Source organism: Actinia tenebrosa, unplaced genomic scaffold (genome assembly GCF_029948245.1).
Source record: "Actinia tenebrosa isolate PJP-AT-01 unplaced genomic scaffold, QUT_ActTen_1.0 PGA_scaffold6__47_contigs__length_16458017, whole genome shotgun sequence".
Lineage (NCBI taxonomy): Eukaryota > Metazoa > Cnidaria > Anthozoa > Actiniaria > Actiniidae > Actinia > Actinia tenebrosa.
Window position 1 is genome coordinate 13,885,587 of NW_028292583.1, and position 24,907 is coordinate 13,910,493.

Here is a 24,907-nt window from a genome sequence, read left to right on the forward strand (position 1 = left end):
AAACTTTGATATTATGTCGTTGATTATTTCCTAGCAACTGTATATAAAGTTTGAGCTCGCTCGATCCGAGGATTATTTGCCGAGATTTTTCAGAATTTGACAATTTTGAAGTCTCGGGAAACTCTAATCGAAACTGCAGTTTGATCGCTGATCAATGGATTGGCTATTCCATCGAAACTAGCAAAAAACATCTACGCATGCGTGCATTTAATGCCAGTACGTTTTCAATTTTACGAATGTACACTTAGTTAAAAAAGGTTATGGAAGAGAAACGACCGAAAGGAGCGGTGGGTCTTTCATATTCTTTATAAATATCTATTGGGTGGCAGAAACAATTGTTCATGCTTGGTGTATCCATGTTTTCAGTCGAATTTTTACATATCTAATAAGGGTAACCATATACTCCACTTATACTGTGGAGGCATAGGAAAGGCGATAAAGACAATGTGTACGTAATAGCCTTAAATCTCAAGAACTGACATTAATTTTTGGTATTTTGAATTCATATATGGTCATTTTTCAGCTAAATATTTGGATTTCTTTGGTTCGATAGTCTTTGTGTGACGAACCGTTGATCTGGCTTTACCAAAAATCCACAACAGTTGTCCAAAACAAACTAATTTGGCTGCAACTTAACCACAGTCGACACGGATATAAAACTGCAAGACAGTGATTGATGGAAGAAATCAAGTTTTCTGTAAGTATTTGTATGTCCTTGTGTGCATATATAGCTACTTGTTTAAAAACATGTTTGTTTGATGGAGATCGGATTACTTAGTATTGATATAGCTTGAGAAAGCGGAATTTCAAACCAGAAATTTTATAAGAGATTTTATATGCCATTCTTAATTATTTTGTGATTTTTTAAAAGAATTACAGCTAAGCAAATGAATATTATTCAAAACTACTGACTTACTTGTTGTCGTGTGATTCCGATCCAGGACCCTCACAGTCACGCTCCGTATGGCAAAGATGGGTCTGGGTACTACTCGACAAACGTCCTCGCATGCTACGATGTGAACGAACTGGCGATTAACCTCATGCTGAAGGCAGCTCGTTCCATTCCTGTCGACAGCAATTCATCAGTGTTTACCTTAGTGGATTACGGAGCAGCTGACGGAGGGACTTCTATGCCTCTCGTGTACGCATGCGTCAAAGAATTGCGTAAAAAATATGGGGATGAGTTGGCAATACACGTCATCTACGAGGACCAGCCCATCAATGATTTCAAGTCGTTGTTCATGCTGTTACAAGGTGAGATCGTCAATTACACGGTCACGTGATGACGACCATGGTGGGTAACGTCACTTGATCTAATTTGCTATTGTCTTGGCTATTATCTCTTTATTTATTTATTTCACAATTCGCCACGTATGGTAGGTGATACAGCAATAGTACACGAAGTCCCTTACAAGGCTACTCACCCGTTATTACTGGTTTTTTTGGCATTTTCCTCAGCTCCCTTTTCTGTATAGTAAGCTTCCAAAAACCTTGGTAGGAGCTTCCTCTTTATTCGCTGTCGTACGTCTCTTACAAGAGCAGCCATGCATCAGGCATGCACTCGTTAGCCAGCCATTCTACCTGTCTGTCTGTCCTTGGTGATTATCTCCAGCTAACATAGATCTTACTACTAGTTTTCATTTCATATTTCTCATAACAGGCTTGATTCCCGGCCCACCTAGTTTCCATGTGGATTTCCCAAATGTTTTTGTCACAGCCAGTGGGACTAGTTTCTACAGTCAGTGTGTTCCCAACAACAGCGTGACTATTGGTTTTTCTGGTACGGCATTTCATTGGTTGCGTGACAAGCCATGTGATATCACGGATGCCACAAGTTACGTTGCATCTACTGTTCCTGAAGTAAAACAGAAATACCGAGAACAAGCTGAAAAAGACTGGGAACTAATACTGATGAAAAGAGCTGCAGAATTGATGCCGGGTCAGTGGAAAGAGCTTTCTTTTTTTTTTGTTTTCGCACATCATTTTTAATAATAGTCCAGCTGCTAACGTCAAAAAAAAAGGTCGAATTGTTCACTTTGATGATAAAAGCATGAAACTTGGCATGATTGCTAACCTCCCTGGGACAAACATTTTTTGATATGGGGCCAAGCGAAATTCGCTTGGGGACAGCAGGAATGGGCATGCCCGGAATTTCCGACATGGAAACGAGGCTACAACATAAAAACACCCTAAAATACGACAGTTTTGAGATACTTCCACCACTAAACATCGAATTTGTGTCAAGTGAGCAATTTCACTTGCTTTGAGTTGAATAATCACGATCACGTGATCGTTTTTAAAAAAATCGACTTTAGCTTGGGATCCCTGTGTCGAAAAATCAAAAAGTTCCTATTTTTGTGGTTTTTTTAGACCAATTGACCAATCTTTGTTTTGATTAAACGAAAATACTAAAAACTTTAAGTCATATATAAAACAATTTATACCGCATGAATAATTAAAATGTTTCAGGATTAAATATCATTCATTGTTTGCTCATGAAATTTCTGTCCACTTGGTTACTCATCTCTCTGTGTACAGCTTCCTCCGCAACCACATAAGCCTGTACAAACCAAATTAGCATTTTTACACTTACACCGTCCTTTGCAAGCAGTCTTGCATCCGCATCGAATAAGCTCGTAGCAACTTTCCTTTGCTTGAGGAAGAGTCGTCCAATATGGAGCCCATGAACTGCCATCTTTCTGCCATCCCCATTCTGAAGGACTGGGTAAAACTGGTTGCTTCAGAAGTGTCTGGCCCCAAATATGAATTCCTTGAAATATAGCTCTATTGATATGCTGTAACAGTGCAGCTTGTGTGGGAGGGATATTGTCGAGGTTCCTTGCCTTCTTTGAAAATAACTCTTGCCTTGCTTGATTAACTGTCTTGATGTTACTGGTGCGGTCGTACAAAAGAACGACAAAACGTTCAACTTTGACAATAGATCCTTCATCTTCAGGAGATTCTTTGAGAGTTTGCAGAGCTGGTGTCAGGTCTGTAAACACGTTCCACACGTCCCATGCTGTCTTCTTTCCGCGGCCACCAAAAAAAGAGACAGTATCACACCCGGTAATGGCATGAAACATAGGCAATACTGATGTTTTTCCTGGGCCTAATATAGATGCGATGGAATGCACAGGAATGTTGCAAAGATGCTTTCCTGAACCAAAGGTGATCCATAATCCATCTACCTGAAGAGAATTTACAACTGATATTGCGAGCACAACTACATCTGTGTCGTTACTTCTAATCTTTATCTTTCGATGGCCACAACAATTAGCATCAAGTGTATGAATCATCAAACGGGTGTCCGCTTCTTCGTGGGTACAAGGTTGAAGAAGACTCATATCCATTCTGTTAACTGAAGATAAGACCCTGTCAGCGTGTGTTGAATAGATCTCTTTGCCATCTGGAATGTCAAGAGAAACAACCTGATAACGAAATGAATGGAATGGATGTTAGTGTTAAACGTAGGTTGACATTCGAAATTAAGTTGTGTTGTGACCAAAAAATTAATTATTTCAAATAAAATTTAATGTTTGCAACCATGCACACTGCTATCGCATTTGTATTCATTATCACTGTACCTCGTTAGCAAAGAGTTTGAAAAACTCGTCTTTATTTTCATTGACTCTAAGAAACCCTTTCCAGTCCCGAGGAATTCTTGTCGATGGAAGCACCTGTTTTACAGGGGGGGAAATGTTCTCAAATTAATCGAATGTTCTATCTTAAATATATGCAATGTACACTGACTATGGTTTTGCAGCATATACCTTTCTACGTTGACCATAACCTCTCTTCTCTCGAGTAGATCTTTTCAGAGAGTCATCTCGGTACACATCCCATACTATGTCAAGTCGCTTCACTGACTCTAGCTGTCTGAGAATATAGGGTGCAAATACCGCATTGAAGTAATCGTCAAATGTGCTTGCGGTTTTGGGTGGCAACATTTGGACAATAACTGCACCATCAAGAATAATTGCATCTACACTTGGGTGTCCTGCAACCTCAGGCGACGGTTTCGGCAAACACTTTATTAATTCTGCTTTTTGTCCTGTTCTTAGCTGCCCTACTTGCGAGAGAGATGGCGGCCAAGGCTGATTTTCGAACTTGAAGAACTCTTCAAGATTTCCATCTCGGCTTTGACAAGAGATGTATAACCTGGAAAAAAGTGCGCAGTCTTCTTTTAGCACTTGTAATTTAGCGCCTTCTTTTGATGTGGTTTTCTTGCCAATGGGTGAGAAAATATGGAAGTTGTTTCTTGGTATAGGGTCAGTAATAGGCTTCTTTTTCTCGACGAGCCGCTCTTGGAAGAACAAATTGAATTGGTCTTTTCCAACCTTTTTAACACTCTTGACTGCGTCAACAACAGCTGAATCCATGATATCCCTTGTGTGTAATGCAATGAGGTCTTTCCCTTCTTCAAGAAAGGGATTTCCCATTTCTTCAAGGGACGCAATGAGACTTTTGACATCTTTTGCGAAGGCACTCTGCACACCGGGTTGCTGTTCATGGTGTTGGATATCATGAGTTTGATTTGCCAAATCTTCAAACTCCTCGATCATTCTTGCTACTTCAGGACCTGACACCATCCATCTTCTCAATGCTGCAGGGTTTTCTGTCAGACCCACGGCACCTCCTTCTCCTTTGACTTTGGCATTCTCTTGCTCGTGAGCATGGTCTAGTGCTATGGACGAAAACAGCCTTTTGCTCTTATGTACCACAAAAGAACCATTGCAAAAGTTAGCGTAGACATCTGGGTGTTTGGCTTGTAGGGTGCACATGTCACGATAATGCACAGATAGCCATCTGGCATAGTTCGGGTGATCAAGAGCAAACATCCATGGTATTATCTCCTTCATAGACTTGATGAACATTGAAAAGTTACCTTCTCTTATTGACCTGACCAATTTCAAAGAGAGGAGTTCTAGATCTAGAAATGTGGACCAGTATAAAAACTGCGGGCATTCTAGCATGCTCTCTTTCCATTCTAAAAACGGCTTGGGTTCTTCAACATCTTTGGCGTGGTCGATGTATGCATTATGCATGAGCACATAAAGGCTTACTGCTGTTACTTGGTGCGCTCTCCGGGTCCGCGTTAAATGGCTAGCCTTTACGAAGGACTCCGCCACTCCCTGGGTTGCTACATTTGCATTGCATAGAGCTTCAGTCCAGCCACTTCCACCGAGCCATTTTCCAATCATCTTGAATACTCCCATTTCGATGTGTAGTGCACCAAACATGATGACAAAATTGTCCTCGCTATATGTACCACCAAGGGTCCACTGGATTTGCTTGGCCAAAGCAAACAGAGGCTGGTCAAGAGTAAGCACTGGAATCTGGTTAGGGTTGAGAAATTGTGTAGCATCTTTGATGACTCTCATAGAATGGACAATCATCGCAAAGGAATGTGCATTTTCCATAAACATTGGTAATAGTGAGATGATTGCTGGCTCGTGATTTGAAAGTGAAGACTTTGAGGCACGGTATGCTGCCCAGGATATGAAATCCTCTTCCCCCAACTCGCCCTTCGATAGGATTTCCTTCGCGTTGGCAAGCCAATCTTCTTCTTCAATGTTTCTTTCGCCAGGATTTGCGTCGACAGATTGAGATAGTTGAGATAGCTGATGAACTTCCGGTACATCATATTCAGTGGTGTTTAGGCACACAGGCAAAACATCTTTGTAGAGTTTCGGTAACTCAGCAAGTTTTTTAGAATCATTTCTCTTTGTTGGATCAAAGGTAGGGGTAGGTCTTTCATTGCCAAGATCATCTGAAGAAGGATGCTGAGTCAATGAAATGGCAGTGCCATGAAAGGAATCGCGGGATGTCGTTGCACTAGGATTGTGGTCAATATTATCTGTCGCAGCCGTTGTGAACAGACCTTCTCTTAGTTTGGGTGGGCAAACAATGCCTTCACATTCATACAATTCTAGCACACTGTTAGAAATGTCAGTAGATATAGATAGCAGCCTGTCGTATGAAATGCAAATTCCTAGATTATAAAACGTGTCTATAAGACTCTTATCCCTTGTCATTCCGTGAATTTTCAGAGCTGTATAGATAGACAGTGGACACTCTCTCCATCGAACATGATGAGTAGTTTCTCGATTACAGGGACGGGATTTGGTATTAAATACGACGAGCTGAGACACTGTCAAGCAGGCCTGACTGTCGGCCATATCTACATTTGCTGTAGAGCCTTTCATAATCATACCGACTAGGGTTTTTAGAGATGCAGGAGTAGCTTCATTCTGGCACCCTGATGAAAATGAGCCATTGAAAGAGTTTTCTGTTTTAAGAACTTCTCTTCGTACTATTTGTGCTGCTTTGGCCAAGTACCATGCATCTGAACTTCCCTTTTTTGCCTCCTTCAAAGCTCCTCCAATGTGTTGCCTCAGTACCAGTTGTACTTCTCTTCCCTCGTAGTGAGCTGTCAAGTCAGAAAATGTTTCCAAGATCCTGTCCTTAAGTCGAGTTGAGTTAATTTTATTATCACACTTTACTCCAAGCTCATGCAGCTTTAACGAGAAGTATTTCTCCAAATTAGATAATTTTAATACAGGCAAGTCTTCTGATTCAAGACTTTCGTCGATATAGGCGAAAAGTTCTGCAAATGCAAGCTCTTCTAATTCTATTGGTGGCCTTTCTGCGTCATTCTGCAGTTGTACTTTTGCTGTCTGCCGGGCTCGATTATATAATCTCACCAAGCACTTAGTGTGGTATTTGGCCTCAGCTGCCATTAAATCTCCACACGTATTTAACTTTGCTTTTAACTTGTTGTCATTCACCGCATCTATACAACTCTCAACCTTTTTGTTCACATCAAATGTTGAAAATGAATGTAGATTTATGGGATTGTCTTCCTTGTCACAGAAAAAACAGTAGTAGTAGAGGGCTTTGGAAGACAATGTGGCACTGGATCTTCTTGTTTTGAGTGGACTGCAAACGCTCCCGTCACTTTCAATCTGGGTATCGTCTTCATTAGCATCAGGCTGACCAGAAAGTTTTCTTTTCTTTGCTCGCTTAAGTTTCGTATTATTAAAAATGTCTCGGCACGTCTTATGCCATGATGCATTTCTCTGTCTAAGAGTTTCTTCTATCCCTAGTCCTTCGTCAAGTAAACTTAGATTCAACCATTTAGGAACACCACTAATGCTTTTAAACTCTAGAATGTTACTCGCAAATGAGGTATAGCCAACACTCCCATCTTTGCGCTTTGTATTTGCCGGACATTGCAATCCTTCTTTTGTTTTCCGCTGGCAAATAACACGCTTGCTCCAATCCATGGGGATTTCAACTAAAATGGTTAATTTGACACCATTATTTAACTTTTACTTAATACAAGTTGAGAGTTATGGTGACATGCAGTTAATCTTGATTATTTTGATTGTAATTCATTCGACTAAGTTCAGGCTTTTATCTCGAATAGATTTCAGTCGAGTTCAAATGATTCAGTCAAATAATTAAGCGCGATGTCACACTTTATTTAGAAATGACGAACGAGTTGAAGAGGTTATGAATTCCTAAGGTAAATATAGAAAAAAGAAAAAGAAAAAATTGATTGGATATAACCAAGAGAAACAAAATAATATTCTTACCTGCAGTAGCTGTAAGTATCCCTGGAGGCTGCCATCTTGAAAACCGAGTTGAGACTCGGCACCAATTTGCAATATTATACGTAATATGAAGTTACAAAGGCCTTTTTCAAATTGATACTTTATCAAACCGATTTATATGATTAGCAGAAAATATTTTAGTTATATATCTTACTCAAGAAGCCACAAAAATAGGAACTTTTTGATTTTTCGACACAGGGATCCCAAGCTAAAGTCGATTTTTTTAAAAACGATCACGTGATCGTGATTATTCAACTCAAAGCAAGTGAAATTGCTCACTTGACACAAATTCGATGTTTAGTGGTGGAAGTATCTCAAAACTGTCGTATTTTAGGGTGTTTTTATGTTGTAGCCTCGTTTCCATGTCGGAAATTCCGGGCATGCCCATTCCTGCTGTCCCCAAGCGAATTTCGCTTGGCCCCATATCAAAAAATGTTTGTCCCAGGGAGGTTAGCAATCATGCCAAGTTTCATGCTTTTATCATCAAAGTGAACAATTTTTGACGTTAACAGCCGGACTATAAGCCTTTTCATAGTTTAAGGATCGATTCCACTGCGCATGCGATTTTATCCTGAATTTCTCACCTTCTTTTGTTTAATTAAGAACAAAAGAAGGTTTAGACAAAAGAAAGTGAGAAATTCGGGATAAATTCGCATGCGCAGTGGAGTCGATTCTTAAACTATGAAAAGGCTTTTTTTGGTCGCAGAAGAAAAAAAAACTTGCTGTGATTTCAGCACTTCAATTGATTTTCAGCCAGCCTCATTAATTTATTCTGGCGTGTTCTTTTTTTTTTGCAGGAGGTCTTTTGGTGTTTTCACAGTTAACTACTGACGATGATGGTGTCAATAAAGTTTGCATGAATATACAGTTATCAAACCTTTGGAAGGAACTTTGTAAAGAAGGACTTATAACAAAGGTAACTAGATTTAATGCTATTCTAATGTTTATTATTATTAATATTTATTTATTTATTTATACAATATGCAGCTTATATAGTTTTTATAGTTTATCAATAAATTTTTCACTCTTTAATGTTATTCTATTCACGTGACTAGCGAAATTTTGACTCTTGGAATCGAAATCCGAAGTTTTGATTTTAAGAGCAGTGATGGGTCCAGGATTTTAACTAAGGGATAAGAGTGGTCTAAAATGGTCGCTACGCAGCTTTGCAAACGGGGGCTCAATTTCGAACAAACCAAAAAAGTACGGGATCACCACTATCCGAGGAGTTAAGTTAAAAGTTAAAGTTTATGTTTTTCCCCTGCCGGCACTGCAATACTGAAGATATATAATTAAAAAAGGGGGGAAATCAATTATATGTAATCCTAGCTGTTATGTACGTTTCAACTTCAGGAAGAATTCAAGAACACCGTTTTCGTCCATTACTTCAGAACAATGGATGAGTACAGGAAACCTTTTGAGTGTAAAAACTCACCTGTTTATCAAGCTGGTCTTCGTTTAATTTCTATGGAAAAACACGTAATTCCTTGTCCTTTGAAGAAGAAATGGCTGAAAGAGAAGGGAGATCCAATGGCACATGCAAAGCGTTTTGTGTGTTCTTTACGAGCATGGAGCAATGGTACTTTCATGTCTGGTAAGTGCTTATAAATGTGTGTTGGTTCCTAGAAGAGTTACAGAGTTGAGAAGAAAGAACTCATTTCCTACTGGAATGTTTTGTCCTACAATATGGCTGTCATGAAACCAACTTCAACCCAGAATCGTACCCAGTCGCTTCTCTTCTCTTACTGATATCACGCTGTGTTTAATGGAAAGGATTTGAGCCTTCGCGCGCTTTAAAAAAGACCTGAGCGACGACTGGGTAATTGAACCTAATATCTTTGGTGTGCAAGTTACGCCATAACTACCATGTTGGGTGATCGATTTAAACAAAAAAAAAATTATGTTTTCAATTGTTTTATCTTCAATCACAGACTTTTTCTGAGATAGAGAACATGGTGCATTGTAGTCTACCTTGGTTACATGCTTCTCTTTCAAAAACAATTATAAATTTAGTTTTATCGTTGTTTAGGTCTATCTAATTGCCGCTCATCTGAAGAAAAATCTAACATTGTAGATGAGTTATATCGACGTGTAGAGAACGAGGTAGCACAACACCCTGAGTACTATGGGATTGATCGGGTGCAAGTTTACATGGTCATAGAGAAGCAAAGATGAGTTTAGTCCGTCTTTAATTCCCAAAAGGAATTGCCGATCCTTGAGAATCGAGTTAATTAAATTCCTTTATTTATACTGCCAACATGGCTGCCATGTCTTTGAGTCTTTTCTTTTTAAATCTCTTAAAATAGTCACAATCAACTTCTCCATCCACATCATCATAGTCGTTTTAATGTTTATTTGTATTTTATTTTTACCTAACATTTTATTTGTATTCTTTATTTATTTTAGGATTTTTTTATATATACATATTGTTTTAGTTTCAAATAGTCCCTTTCACAGTTCCCTGCGCCATCTTGAAAGGTTTAGCCGTGCTTTTGCATCGCTGCGAGACTAACAGTGATCTTGCAATGATATGATAGAGACCTTTTTTTAATACCTTGGATAATTATTCACAGCTATGTCTCTATCATTGCAAGCTCACCGTTCGTCTCGCTTCGATATAAAGGCACTTCTACCTTGATTAAGATGGCGCAGGCAACTGTGAAGGGGACTACTACATTTGCGAAAAGCATCGATACTTTAGTATTTATGCGGTTTAAAAAACTATTATTATTTATGTATTATTATGTGCCTACATTAATTGTTAACGTCATCAGTTGTCAACACCATCGTTGTCGTCATTGCTAATTTCAGGCTAGTCTCAAGTCATTTCAAGAAGTTAGTAAGACCTTATCACTCCGTAATAAAACAATACGAGTTTTGTCAGTGAAATTCATTATTTCTCGTTATAAGATGAGGGCAGAATCACAACCAGTTCTATATGACACATTCATGTTTTGCTTCATCTGCCTTCTTTGTGCAAACGTCTTTGCAAATAACTCACTCAGCGCACAGCGTAAATCATGCTTGCCCAATCCATAGAAACACGGGTTCAAAAAAGAAGTCATAAAATACAAATACACAATAATGTGTAAGACGTACATGGGAATACGATCTAAAGTGCCGTTGATATTCAACTCCAATCTCAAAGCAGCATTAGGCAACAAACAGAAGACATACGCCAATAGCATCAATACGAACATGGAAACAGTTCTAAGCTCAAACGTCCAGATTTTTTTATCTCCCCTTTCCACTAACCTATTGTGCTGACGTGTTAAGCTGTTTTGTCGAAGAATTTGTACAAAGATACGGCAATATGCCAATACCATGAACGGTATTGGGATTACTCCCAATATCACGAACATGATAGTGTAGACAAGGTCCTTCTTCTGGTAGTCTTCGTCTGGTATGTCGTTGAGACTTTCTTCACTAGAGACTGTCCAGGACAACTGGATGACGGTCATGAATGAACAATACAACCAGATGGTGGCAGTCACCAGCTGAACTCGTTTCTTAGTCACCAATTCTTGGTATCGAAGTGACTTCAAGATGGCGATGTAGCGATCAGCTGTGATGGCAGCGATGTGGCAGATAGTTGATAAAGTGGTGAAGACAAAAAACTGATTACTTGCAGTACAGATCTCTGTTTTCTCAGTAGCGTTACAGCTTATAAAGAATGGGATGGCCAGGAAGGCAGTCAGAAGATCTGATATGGCAAGACTGACCAGGAAGTAGTTAGTGAATGATCTGAGAGAACGTTTCTTGACGAACAAACCAACGATCGTTCCGTTGAGAATAACAATGATTACTGCCAGTATAAGTAAGGGTAACTGAGTCTGGACATGGAATCCTTTATCTTCACTGCTGTGGCTAGTAGAGTTTGGATGACTGAAATTCGCGTCTTGTCTCAGTAACATATTCAGCCAAAGCCATGTAATACCCTATTCTTCTTTCTCTAGAACTACAAGTAAGACGAAAAATTATTGTTTCAAAAGCATAATTCAAATAGTGATACCACCCATGCTACTGACTGAGGGCTTGTAGTCCCTACTCTGAAAATAAATACAATGCAACTCTGAACATGATATAGGTTTTACTACCCTTATTTGCCATTTTCCATACATCGGTTGTTTACAAAGCAATCAATTGAGGTTGCAAGGTAGTTTCAAAGGATTACTCAAAATTGAACCTTTCCGCCTCGATTGTATGCTTCGTGTTTAACCAGCGTGTTGGTATATAAATGGAAACTGGACCGGTTTTTCACTTTAGGTCTAGTCTCCTCAGCTCACTAACGGGTTAGTGGAGAGGGCCCGTGAGGATCTGGGACCGGAACTAATGACGCCCGCGAAGTAGAATACTTCAGTTCATGACCATGCAAAATGGCTTAATAGCCGATGAGCCCAAATAAATCCAGACCTTACGTCTTTTCCCAAAAAAATCATATACACACACAATATACACACGAACATGGATATTTCCTAGTTCCAGATATCAAACAAAGAATCTTAGTCTTAGGAAAGCGTACACGTGGTCTAAAATGGGAAAACATTACGCCCACGTCAAATGGATCGATAGACCTAATCCACTGTTTTCCCATTTCAGATCACGTGTCATTCCCTAGAGTCTTATTTCTTTATTTAACAGTTGCACATGAGAAGACACATGAATATGGATACAACTCAAACAAAGAATCTTATTCTCAAGAGAGTGACAGGTGGTCTGAAATGGGCAAAACATTACGCTTAAATGGATTTGATCCATTCCATGTTTATTATATTCACGAAAGAAAAAAAGAAATGCGTTTCCTTACTGTCCATAGAGCAAAAACGTATGTATTAAGTAAGTTTAAAAAGGAACCTTTTTCCTAGTCTTGAGAGCAAAGCTTTCAAAAGAAATTTAGCATGAAACTTGAAAGAAAGCAAGAAAAACGGCCATTATCACTAGTATTTTTAAGATCAGATATCCGAAAGGTGATATCAGCAGCTGGACACTTTTCGTTTTGAGGAGTTCGTTCTACGTAGGTTTCATTAACTTTATCTAGTTTCCTATACGTAAGTAATTCTACTGAGCAATTTCTAACATCGATTGTTTTCAATTATGTTTTAACGTCCCTCACTTTAGAACCCATTTCTGTGTCCGGAAAACGCCGTAAAAATACGATATTAATTTCCAGACCTTGCATAATTATCTTTACCTGTTTCAACCCAAGAAATTTGAAGTAATACCTTGAAAAAAAGAGTAAACACCTCGGAGAGATTGATGCAAGATGCCAAATATCCTGAATAAGCGCTCTTTTTGCATCCGTTAAAAGATAAATTATATGATAAGCGCAACTTGAAGGAAGTGTGATTTCAGATATTCAGTTGTTATAGGTATACGTGCTTTTTAGAAAGTCTACTCTTTATTGCCCAGCATGTTCATTGACTTTGCTCTTCACTGTCCGCTCTGATTTTGGATAAATGTCTTCCGAGACGACTGAAAATCGAAAAAAAAAAAAAAAAAAAAAAGGAAAAGTGGGGGAAAAAAAGGAAACGAAAAAGAAATTTCACATTATTATTTTTTTTTTTTTTTCTCGCGAATATGCCAGTTACTTAAAAGAAATTGTTCGTCTTACCTTTTGTTGGATTTTTTTCGAAATATCAGACGAGAAAAGATGTTGTTTATCAAGAAGACTGCGAGAACTGAGAACTTAGCAGGCGACTGACACTATTAGAGGATACCAATTACGAAAACAATGTCTGCTGTGCATGCGCAGTTAATTTAGTTTCTATCTAATTCGTCAGAAAAATGATTAAAAAAAAACAAACATATTTTTCCTGGCGTTGTTTAACCCGAAGAAAAAAAAACTGCATTTTCTCTGTTTTCAAAAAAGTTCACATTAATGATTTCCGTTAAAACCTCTACTTTTGTTAGCCTCAAAATCTAAGACTTTATGACAACGATATTTCTTCTCGTGCTTTAAAGACTCAAAGACGCAATAAGAAGCTCTAGTCTTGGAAAGATTTCCTTTTAACGGAGTTTTGACTAAATTCTAGCGATAAAAGGCTTTAAAAAAAACCACCGATGAATTAATTATGTTTGGTATTAAGTGGCGAGTCATGTCCTTACCAATGCTTTCATTCATTAGTTACAATCAATATATTTTATTGGAGATATTGAAAGAAGAAAAAAAAAATTCACCACTGGGATTGGATACTTTCGAATTCAACTTCATCGCAAAGGGCTTCGTGGTACTATTTAAAAAATATGACTTATAATAACATAATTTTTAAGAAAAAATGAATGAAATTTCATTTTAAAAGACGTTTATATGAATTCATATCATGGCATGATGTGTGAATAGTTGATAAGATGTAGTCATGCTGTTAATTTCTTCAAATCTCATTATCTTCACTGAAAGACTCTGTTTATTCATTCATTCGCTCACACCCTCGCTTCCTTCCTTAATTCTTTACGTTTACTCATTCATTTATCACTTCGCTATCTATTCGTTCCTTCATCGGTTCATAAATGCGTTCCCCATTTCATTCATCCTTCTCTCACTTCCTTTCTTCCTTACAGATCTTCCCTAGATTAAAACTCTCATAATAGAGTCTCATAATATCTATCTATATTTTTTCTTTGGTAATTTCGGGATTTCCAAACTGTTACTATTTATAGATCATTTTAAAGAAACATTTTTTACTTACAGCTTTAGCACTACTTCCAGCCACGTTCAAATTCGCATTCCGCACACTAATTAAAGATATACAGTGTAAGAGAAAATATATCACATCATAATAACATAAGCACGTACGTAAACACAACTCTCTCTCCACTCGATATGAGTAGACTAGAAGGCATAATGATATAAGGTAAGCCAATAGGGCTCATGTTTACGACAAACACACCATTGTTTTCGCAGTTCACTGTCTAGAGACAGGTTTTATCATGAACATACCATGCAGTCAAAGACTGGTTGAATCTTCCTCTGTCACTGTAATAAGTTTTATTTCTGGAAAGGAAACTTTTTCCCTTACATTTCCTTTCCTTCAACTTTAATTTGCCTACAATATTTTTGTGAAAAAAAAAACAACCTGGCACCTTTTAAGAGAGAACGATAAGAGCCTCAATGTCTTGTAAGCCATATCTTTTTGCCCATTATATGAATCGGTGAAGACTAAGAAAAAATAGTTTATTATATAATGAATTTCGCTGTATGTATCGCCTCGAGATATATGCATCCAACGAGTGGCCCTGAAATACACGATCTTTCAAAGAATCATAACAAGCTGGACAGTCAACGAGCTGAGTTCTTTGTTTTTGAGAGAAGCTATAAAGTGCTCGCCTTATTAGGCATTTATGCTAATTTGTCGTTCTTTTTTCGAAACACCGGCTCCTATGTGAGAACTAACTTAAATTTAATTTATCTGTATCAGTAATGTTTTATATATTAAATGGTCACTCCTCATACGTCACAGTCATTAGCATATGACATGAAAAACCTTTTATAACTTCAAGAAGCCGCACTCAAACTATAGAAATGATGACAACAGTATTCTTGTATGTGCGCGCGTTTTATATTGCTTAAAATGAGGGCTAGCTGAAACAGCTTTTATTTATGCAATGTCCGTCTGTAGCGGCGTCAAAATTTCCTTTCTCTTTCTTTCAACTTCTTCCTAGTGTCAAGCATTTGTGACACATTTGTCACAAAACACTTGCTGACAGAACGCCCGTTCAATATTCAAAACATATTTGAAAAGCTTGAGCATATTATTTCCCTTGAGAACCTACATAGCAATGAACAGACGTGATATATTAATAAGAGCTGCTATTGATATTCCATTAAATCCCATTCTATTTCCAGCTAATGGTTTATTGATGATATTCCCGGAAGTGCATATTTTGATTCAGCAGTCCCTCAGTGGTCCATACAATGAAAAATTGGAAGTTATAGTGAAAAACTATCCCTTATTCACAGTATGGTCCTTATATTATGCTGCGTTCATAATGTGTGGCAGAGAGGGAGGGGGCAGGGGGGGAGCTGAAAAATTGAAATGTCCAAAGTAATTCTTAACACCCCCCCCCCCCTTAAAGTCATGCAAAAAAATACGATCCTCCCTAAGCAAGGCTTGTAGCTTCTTCCAAAAATTGTGCATCCCCCATTTTTCTGATAAAAAGTTGCCCATCCCCCCTTTTTCCTACCAAACTTTTCCCGATGCCCCCTCAATTTCACCTGCCCCCCCCCCCCCCCCCCCCCCCTCTCTGCCATACACTATGAACGCAGCCTTATACATAAAGAAAAACCGTCGGTGCCATAGAAATGTGATTGAGATAAACGCGACATTTGTCTGCCGAAGTTGATGCAATTGATCAATATATCAGATAAAAGTGTTTTTTCAATGTGGAATGGCACTCTGCCTTCTATTGGCAAAGAAGATGAGTCTAAGTGCACGAAGTTTCGTAAAAGTAAAAGTTATTTAAAAGTGACTTAGATGTTTGCCCCAAGCAGCAAGTCCTTTAAGTAGGGGTGGATTAATGCGCAATATAGCGCAACCCGGTCAAATTGGTGAGAGAAGAGCTCTATCAACGTAAGCAAACCGGTGCAAAAACCTTTCCTCAGTCCTTCGTCTGACCTCGTAAAGCATGCAATTCACCTACCACTATGGAAACCATTTTAACGACCTAGAATTTACAATTTAATCGGTGCAATAAAGCTTCCTGACAGCGTTTATTATACGTCTGCGCTTACCAAACAACGTTGACAGACTCGTGACGAGAGATGTTTTTCCGTGTGATTGAATCCAAATTAGTATACAATATTTTGATTTCTGTTTCCAAAAACACGCGTGTTTTGATCCCTGATCCCACAAATAATGATCCCTTGGTGATCCCTGAATTTATTCATAAGATCCCTTTTCTGTGATCCCTGATTATAAAGCATGCAATTCACCTACCACTATAGAAACCATTTTAACGACCCAGAAGTTACAATTTAATCGGTGCAATAAAGCTTCCTGACATCGTTTACTATACGTCTGCGCTGACCAAACAACGTTGACAGGCTCGTGACGAGAGATGTTTTTTGAATCCAAATTTGTATACGATATTTTGATTTCTGATTCCAAAAACAAGCGTGTTTTAATCCCTGATCCCACAAATAATGATCCATTGGTAATCCCTGAATTTATTTATAAGATCCCTTTTCTGTGATCCCTGATTCGTAGTATGTGATCCCTAATCCTACATCCTCATCAAGACCCTGATGTTGATATGCCTCCAATTCACTGGACGAAAAAATGCGAACACTCTCGCAGAACTGAATTCAAAAAAGATAAGGTTTTCAATACAGCCGGCATGATGTTTATCTATTGAATGACGGACGGAAGCACAGGTCTAGCTTGGCAATATCTACAGCTGATCTGACTATATATTCACTGAAATCACGATAAGCTCAATATTTTAGAGTTTTATTACTGGTTCATAGTGAATGAGCTTTTAACATGTAATTCAAAAACTCACAGGACAGAAGAATAACAACTATAACTGGAAAGAGAGCATATTAAAAATGAGCAAAAACTGTGAAGTTTGAAGAAAGTAAGTTTAAAAATCGCGAAGACATGATTCAAGTTTCAAAAATCGAAATTTGTTAAAACGTTGTTGTTGTTGTTTGTTTGTTGGGTTTTTTTTATATTTCTTTTTTTGCCTCCAGTAAAGGTTTCTTACAAAATTCGCATTTTTTAAAAATAACATCTTCGCAAGTCTTGAACTTATTCTCTTCAAACTTCGCATTTTTGCTGATTTTAACACATTATTTCCACCTTTTCTATTTCAAAAATACCTGATGGGACTCAGTCTGAGTTATAATGAGAAAGAAAAATTATGTTAAATCAACAATTGTTTTGCTCACTTAAAACAAATGAGGGAGGAGAAAAAGGAAGAACGAAAGAAAGGAACCGCAACAATGAAACGAACGAAAGAATGAGAGAAAATTTCGAACGCACGAAAGTGCATGAGATTGGATAAAGGAAAGCGTAGAAGCTTGGGCTAAGTTAGATTGTCAAGCAACCTAGCCCTTAATTACTCCGGTTCTTATGAGGCTTAAGAAGACCAAGAGATGTTATTTCCCTTTTTCGAAAAAGGTTGTCGGCGCCAAAGGCAACTAAGTGATAAGCGATAGTGATAGGGACATTCCAAGACCCAAGAATAGCTGCCGGCTGGAATGACTTGTTTCTTAATACTAATCTCGTCAAGAACATGAAGGTTAGTGTCGAGATATCTGGTGCTGTTTGTAGTCGATCGAGATAAAAGCATTTTAGAAGGCCCTGATTATTCGTATTCTGTTGCATGCTCGCGGCCCATAATATTCATTATCACTCTTATGGCCTATTCTACTTAGGCCCATTTTTGATATGGCCTTATGAAAATTAGTCTCGAAAAATTTGGTCAACGTTTAGGTTGATTTTTTTTCCCAAGAAAATTAATGGTTTGAAAGGCGATACAAAATACATGAATGAAGAGACTACTCCCTGCTACGCCTTGTTTTTCAACTCTTTTTTTTTTTCGGGATTGAATATCGAATGAGATATTTTTGATACTATTACGAACCAACCTTTGTTTCTTACCTGAGTGGTGAAAATCAAACTCGTCCGGGTACCGCTTTCCTGAATCTCAAGCGATCTGCTTCGCTTTACTTTACTAGTCGCCAAAACAGGATATGAAACGAAAGACAAAGTTTGACTGTTGTGTGTCATATAACATGGGTATACGCCACATTATTGGATCTAGCGAGAAATAGCGTATTTCAGTTATTTAAACTTTCAGAATCTGTCAATTTTGTTTACACAACAGAAGCCCTTGCGCTAGACATTTGACTCGAACATAATTTTTTTGAGGGGCCTTGTTATAAATATTAGTTAAGAGCATTTTAAATATTTTCACTAGCTAGGAAGCAATAGCAAGCACAACGTAGAATGATTGGTCAGTGGTTGATGATAAGATACGGTAATTAATCTATAAGATCACAAGCGGAAACCTTTGACATGCTATTTAAAGCTTTACGTCTTAGCGTTTATTGAGATTGTAGCGGCAAGAGGTCTTCACTCACGATCCACTAGGATGTTTCCACTCCTAATCGCAAACCTACTTCGCAGTCTTTTTTAGATAAGACTGGTGAAAGGAAAAAATCAAACCCACCAATCAGTTTCTATAAGCTCTTGATGTGTTCCGATGTTTTAGAAAAAAATAATCGCTTGCTATTTATTCCTCTCTTCTTAATTTTTTCCCTTCTTCCCTTCATTTTTTCTTCCCTGTATTTCTTCTTTACGCGTCCCAGCATTCACTGATACAGCATTTCAGATTTTTGCAGGAAAAAAAGAAAAGAAAAAAAAAAAGAGAGAAAGAAAGAAAGAAAGAAAAAAATCAACCAGTCTTAATCGAAAAGTCGGCCAGTAACTAAAAAACCAATTGTCAAATTTTAAGAGTTTGTTTTTGATTTTACCGCATATTCATTCAAATTTGTTAAAATGATTACCTTTTTTCTTTTTATTCATCTTCAGTTGGAACTGAGTTTCGTTTGATGCTCTCAATTTTCTTCACGCCACGATACGATGTTTTCTTAAATGTTTCCAAAAGGTGGCAAAACTGTCAGGAAACATCGGGAAACATGTTTGCTCAATATCGGTTAGGGCATGCGGCACTTTCAAGATAGAGCTAGCGTTACTAAGTAACGAATTTTTAGAATGTTGACTTTCGTGGCTAAACGAGGAAACATTGATGAAAAAAATTGTTTCCATGCGTCTTGGAAGCATGAAATGTTTCTGCCGCACAGCAGAAACATTTTTGCGTCTTGGAAGCAAAATTTGTCGCACGTAGAAATGTTTCGCATGTGGCTAAACTTGGAGACATCGGGGAACATGCGCGCGGTAAACATGTTTCTGCAAACTTGTTTCCTCGTTTAGCCAGGGCCCACCACTACGGCTAATCAGTTACTGTTTGTCGTAGGCGGAGTAGGAACACTGATAATTGGTTTTAGATGATCACACACAATAGGCTTGACCCTCCTATGTGACATCCCTGATTCTTGGTGTTTTGCTTTTTTGTACAGTATTCAAATTTTGGGACAATTTTTTCCTAAATCACCTGCTACGAGTTTTTGGGGTTCAATGGCGCCCGCTATGAAAACTCTGATATTATTATTAGTTCTCTCCGGGGATTTCAAATATTGGTTCTATTTAAGAGCAGTCAGTTCAGATAAGACAAGACAAGGCAAATCATTACGTGAACAAATTCAACTAGGTAAGTTGAAAATATAGGGACATATTTTATAATCTAGGCTGGATTTCCAAGACAACTGAAGTCACTTTGAAAGATTTAATCAATGATAAGCATTAGTATATCCATGCAGTATTCGAGGAAAACAGCTGTGAACAATTCTTCTTGTGTACACATTAATGAAGGAAGACAGTATCGAGTTGTCCTTACCACGTCATGTCTTTAAATCTTCAAATTGTTAAACAGTGAGACAGCCTCTGCGGAGCTGGTTAAAGTCAGGACAGACTCCAAGTAAACTCACAGATCAAACTGGAATTTAGCGTGTTACGGTTTTGAGGAGGGAGGAAAACCGGAAAGCCTGGAAAAAAACCTTGAATCAAGTGAGAGACCTAATAAAATCTACTCGCATGTGAGGTGAGAGGCGAATGCCACTACAGCCAACTACACCCTTGAATCCCATCATCCATCATATAGATAACGTAAACCGGTTTTCGATCTTTCAAACAGGTTTATCAAGATGCGGCGTCAAGAAGTCCTCATAGCCTTGCTACTGTTTACACTTGTTTGCTCAGGTAAACTAAAGTAATATTATTTAAATACCGCAAAATCGGCGATACTTATATGATATTAAATGTGAAGAGATATAACTAGCTAAAAACTAGTGATATTAAATGTTATTGCCTCTTCAAGCTCCTCACAAGGAAAACATCTCACCAGAAAATGAGCTCACGAAGGACAAGCGTGCTAGTAGCGGCTTTGGTAAGTAAGAGTTTTGGATAAAAGTCTCTTATATGTCACAGGCACTCGTTATTAATATTTACAATCAATGTTCTTTCAAGGTAAAGCCGGTGGCAGCAAAATCGTGAATCCTTTATTCTCTTTCCATAACTTTGGATAAAATCCATAGAAACTTGCCCATAAGTACCGAATAAGCAGATTAATAAAGGATGTTAATAACGCTGAATATTGTGTCTTATATATTTTTTAAATGCAAACTAAAATACGGAAATAATGGTTTTCATATTCTACCACAACACCGGTGTTTTGTAGATCTGAGGTACTTACCATTTAAACCAAGCCATCCGGTTGAAAATTCATTCGCTAATTGACAGTATGAAAAGGGCGGGAAACTTTGACTGTCGTCACCTCAGCTACCGAAAGAACCAAAAAGATCGGGAAACTGAATGGATTACCTCAATTAAAAGATCTAGTTTTCTGGAACTTTCCGATGGGAATGATGCATACCATTTGTTTTAACCGAAATTTCCGGTTTTCCTGGTAAATTGTAAGCACCCAGGCCTTTCTCCGATCCAAAATCGCCCTTTCTCTCTCTCTCTCTCTACACGTCCGTCTGTCCGTCTGTCCGACTGTCCGTCTGTTTCCTATAACCAACTACAACTTTCTTTTCTCAAGGTAACGCTGGTCAACATGTCCATTTTTATGGATTGGTGTGGGAGCACTTAACCTAACTCTGGACGCGACGTGACTCGTATTAATACTAGAGTCCAGTTTCGAGTTCTCCATTGCTCAGGGCAAGAGAATATTAAGTAAGAGAGCACATCTCCCATACATGGGTCTGTAACCATGAAAGTTTCTTGAAAATCTATTTTTAGCTGCGCGCGCAAGCCTGAGCTATTTTTAGCATGCGATCCCTTATCGCTGCTCAGAGTTGTAGTGACTTCCATGCGAGCGAAAAATGTTTAGTGACGAGAAGAATACCTTCAAAATTAGTAAAAAGTTGAAATGATTAAAGTATCATGTGTTCTTCATGGACGAATTAAACATTAACTTAACAATTGATGTAAAAGAACATCGAAAAAGATCAAATCAGGATGGTTTTCAGTCACATACGAACAAGCGCTAAAAACAGCGAAGACGCCATGGGGAAAGAAACCGCAATAAAAAATACGATGAAAATAGCGAAAAACCTACAGTGAAGACAGCCAAAAAAGCATTTACCGTGGTGTTTTCTATAGTAATTAAAGTTTAAGTTAAAGTAATTAAGAAGACGATGAACAAGAACAGTATTTTGTTTCACACACGAATCAGAAAAACTATGCGCACCGAAATGTGCCGAAGAAAATTTTCTGTTTTCACAGAGGAAAAAACTACAAGAGGCACTGAAGTGATTTTTCACAATTATTAAATATGTTTAGCTTGCCAAAATACGGTGTGTCAGTTTATGCAAAAGACATTGCCCATTTAGAAAAGGCGAATTAATGAAAAAGTTTGACTATTAAAACTAGAACTTTCTTTCAAATTTTGCATCTTGAATTTTCGCCCCGCCTCAATGTTCAGGTATTTTTTCATAACTTTTCAACTTTTAAAGTCCCAAACAGACAATAGAAATACAATCACAATATCGGTGAAGTACAAAAAGTGAATCAAACTTAGTATTTGAGGATTCAAACTAATAAAAAAAAGATTATTTTTACCTGATTGAAGGCCGTTTTACTGTATTTGTGCGTATTTGTGCCTTTATGTTTAATTCTTCTATTCCGAGCAGCTTGACTGTTTTCAGCTATCTTAAAACCTCTTCTTTTTACTGGTAAACAACTGATTCCAACAGAAAATGCTAAATTTTCTCTCAAGTTTAAAGTTTTTTAAACTCTTGACTCATTGAATTCGACAAGTTTGTTCATCGAAAATCCGGCTCTTTCGTAAACGAATCCAATCTACCTTCATTTTAGATGTCCATTAGATAACTTGTCATTTTGAAAACACTGAAGTTCAGGTCAGAAGTACGTTTTCTTGGGATGCAGCAATATTAACTGTATTTCAGTTTAGGTGGAGAATTGTGGAATAACTTACAGTTTCATCTATAACTGCAATCAACTCCAAAATGAATGAGTCTCAATCGAGCGACCATTGTTTTGATCTAAAAACAAGCTTGAATGATGTTGTCTTAGCTGAGTATTTTTTACATATGCTGCCAATGGATTCCTTCAAAATCCTTTCAGAATTTCTCAAGGAATTCCTCTAACGCATTTTCTCGTAAAATTGAATAAAGTTTGGTTTGTCAACTGCATGAAGCTTGCTTTGTCACTGCCGATCTCTTGTGTACCCATGACATCACTACAATCTGACCAATCAGGAATCGCATGCTAAAATAGCTCAGGCTTGCGCGCGGAGCTAAAAATAGATTTTCAAGAAACTTTCATGGGTCACAGGGATATGCTCTCTTACTTCATATTCTCTTGCTCAGGGTTAATCTTGATTTTGCGTAGAATATTCACGTGTTCCAGTAAGGTCCGTGGAACTACGTAGTGTTTGTTGAAGTTGTGCACTTTACCCAATTTACCCTTTATTGACGCTGAAACGAGGCTAGCCCCGAGTTTACGAGTCTGTAATCAACAAACACAGCGGTTTAAGTGCAAATTCGAAAATGGTGTCGAACGATTTTTAAAAATCTAAAATCTTTTAAAAAGCGCGTACACTACTATGAGTCTAACTTCAGGTTTCCGAATCTCTAATTTTAGATTATCATCTGTTCATAGCCATCATTTGGGATTCAGAATGAATGATGGGTTTTTAATAATGCGGGATTTCAGTGGATATGCGAGGGGAACACTACTAAGATATAATACGTACGCGCGTGTATTGGCCGTAAAATGGTACTACAAAACAACAACTGACCACTGCACCACCTCCCAATACCCAACATCACCACCACAACCACCTTTGCAACCCATCAAACATCTATCGCCAACATGCCTCCAAACCACCAACTCGCCACTACCACCACCAACAACAACAACAACTGCCGGGTGAGAACAATACAACAACAGCAATGGCGAGAACAACAACAATCAGATTGATACGAAAAGATAGGATTTAAGTTAGGTTAGGGACATTTCATAATAGTTGTGTATTAAACACGTAAGCGAACACTAAAATATATCTTAAGCTTACTATGAATGTAGACCGTATTTATAAACCTTGTTAATCAGATCAAAGATCAGCAAGCTGAACTCGGCACTTAGAAGTCATAAAAGGTGGAATTGTGACTCACCTATTATATAAAAATGAATAAAAATAAAAACTTCAGAAGCATGCAGTAACTCTGAACAGTGGACCCCAGTCTTGTCGAAGTTTTTCAAGGTCTCTGTCCAGTACAAGTTACAGAAGTCAAGCAGATAGGCCATTTGGCTCCGCAGAAGACACATATATTTCAAAACAAAACGACTAAATCGAGAGTTCAAGGGGACACAAAGCCACTTGAAGTTTCTTGTTTCCACTTTTCAGTATCCCGAAAAAAAGGCGAGCAAGAATTAAGGCTTGCCACACAATGAAGCCGCAATTTTTAAAGAAGAAAAAATCCAGTGAAAAGTAACAAAAACCCGTAGATTTCAGCGTTGTGTGGCTACAAAAAAATCTAAACACTCACCTTTGTATAGCAGCTTGTCCAGTTTTAGCAGTATTTAGAGAAAAATATGGGATAATCTTGAACAAATTTATTCAGAGACACAATATTTCTATCACTGACTCGTCACTGACGACTGACAGATTGAGCGAGTTGCCAAGCCTTATCTACACAGGAAGCCCATACTAAATATTTACATGGCTCTCAGTCTTTTATCTTTTACAATTGTAAATTTTTCATAAAGCAAGAAAAACAATATTTTACAACGGAAATCATAAATTTTTATGAAGGTAAGTTTCATGATTTAATAAATTTTCATTTGTTTCCTTATTTATTATTGATGTTTTTTTATCGGTGTTTTTTAATTGTAATCCGGAGTGTGATTAGCAAGATCTGGAAAGAACACCGAATTTAGACAGTTCTTAGATTTTTATGTCTTACAGTAGAGTGATTTTAGTCACACTGTTGAATAGTTAGATACATTTATCTAACTTAGATAACTATTTAGTTGACGTCACCTAAAATAGTAAAAGCGCGCCAATAACGGTAATGCTAATCCGGGGGCTTGTTTTACCAGAGAATGAGTGAATAGACATTCATTTGTATCATCGTTTCTCCCCCTGATCTCAGTAGCTGTTTACTCGTAGTTTCAAATTTAGGTGACTTCAGCTAAAATAGT

General features: G+C 37.8%; 2 protein-coding genes and 1 long non-coding RNA gene across 8 annotated transcripts; 2 read left to right on the plus strand and 1 right to left on the minus strand.

Annotated features, from left to right (window-relative positions):
• The first annotated feature begins 530 nt into the window (after positions 1-530).
• On the plus strand, positions 531-10,505 carry LOC116308731 (uncharacterized). Its single transcript, XM_089039236.1, has 6 exons — positions 531-697; positions 942-1,254; positions 1,661-1,939; positions 8,414-8,532; positions 8,970-9,210; positions 9,646-10,505. The coding sequence occupies exons 1-6, from the start codon at positions 677-679 to the stop codon at positions 9,789-9,791; spliced, it is 1,119 nt and encodes a 372-aa protein (XP_088895362.1). The 5' UTR covers positions 531-676; the 3' UTR covers positions 9,792-10,505.
• On the minus strand, positions 9,941-24,357 carry LOC116307622 (histamine H2 receptor). Of its 4 annotated transcripts, XM_031717892.2 has the most exons (5): positions 20,076-20,215; positions 19,126-19,235; positions 18,218-18,290; positions 14,303-14,348; positions 9,941-11,574 (listed from the first exon to the last, which is right to left on the minus strand). In XM_031717892.2, the coding sequence occupies exon 5, from the start codon at positions 11,528-11,530 to the stop codon at positions 10,520-10,522; it is 1,011 nt and encodes a 336-aa protein (XP_031573752.1). In that variant the 5' UTR covers positions 11,531-11,574; positions 14,303-14,348; positions 18,218-18,290; positions 19,126-19,235; positions 20,076-20,215; the 3' UTR covers positions 9,941-10,519. The 4 variants fall into 4 exon arrangements, with proteins under 4 accessions (XP_031573752.1, XP_031573753.1, XP_031573756.1 ...); XM_031717893.2 differs by lacking the exon at positions 14,303-14,348; XM_031717896.2 differs by lacking the exons at positions 14,303-14,348; positions 18,218-18,290; positions 19,126-19,235; positions 20,076-20,215 and adding exons at positions 20,931-21,016; positions 24,253-24,357.
• On the plus strand, positions 19,371-20,829 carry LOC116307624 (uncharacterized). 3 transcript variants are annotated; one of them, XR_004198424.2, is made up of 5 exons: positions 19,372-19,889; positions 20,112-20,279; positions 20,373-20,437; positions 20,556-20,624; positions 20,705-20,829. It is a non-coding gene; the product is annotated as an uncharacterized LOC116307624 (long non-coding RNA). The 3 variants fall into 3 exon arrangements; XR_016121567.1 differs by lacking the exon at positions 20,112-20,279 and having other exon boundaries at positions 19,371-19,889; XR_016121566.1 differs by lacking the exon at positions 19,372-19,889 and having other exon boundaries at positions 20,144-20,279.
• Positions 24,358-24,907: the final 550 nt, after the last annotated feature.

Coding starts and splice junctions, on each gene's coding strand:
- LOC116307622 (XM_031717896.2), bottom strand. CDS start 11,530: ATGTTACTGAGACAAGACGCGAATTTCAGTCATCCAAACTCTACTAGC.
- LOC116308731 (XM_089039236.1), top strand. CDS start 677: ATGGAAGAAATCAAGTTTTCT. Junction 8,533..8,969: donor AAGAAGGACTTATAACAAAG/GTAACTAGATTT, acceptor TTTCAACTTCAG/GAAGAATTCAAGAACACCGT. Junction 9,211..9,645: donor CAATGGTACTTTCATGTCTG/GTAAGTGCTTAT, acceptor ATCGTTGTTTAG/GTCTATCTAATTGCCGCTCA.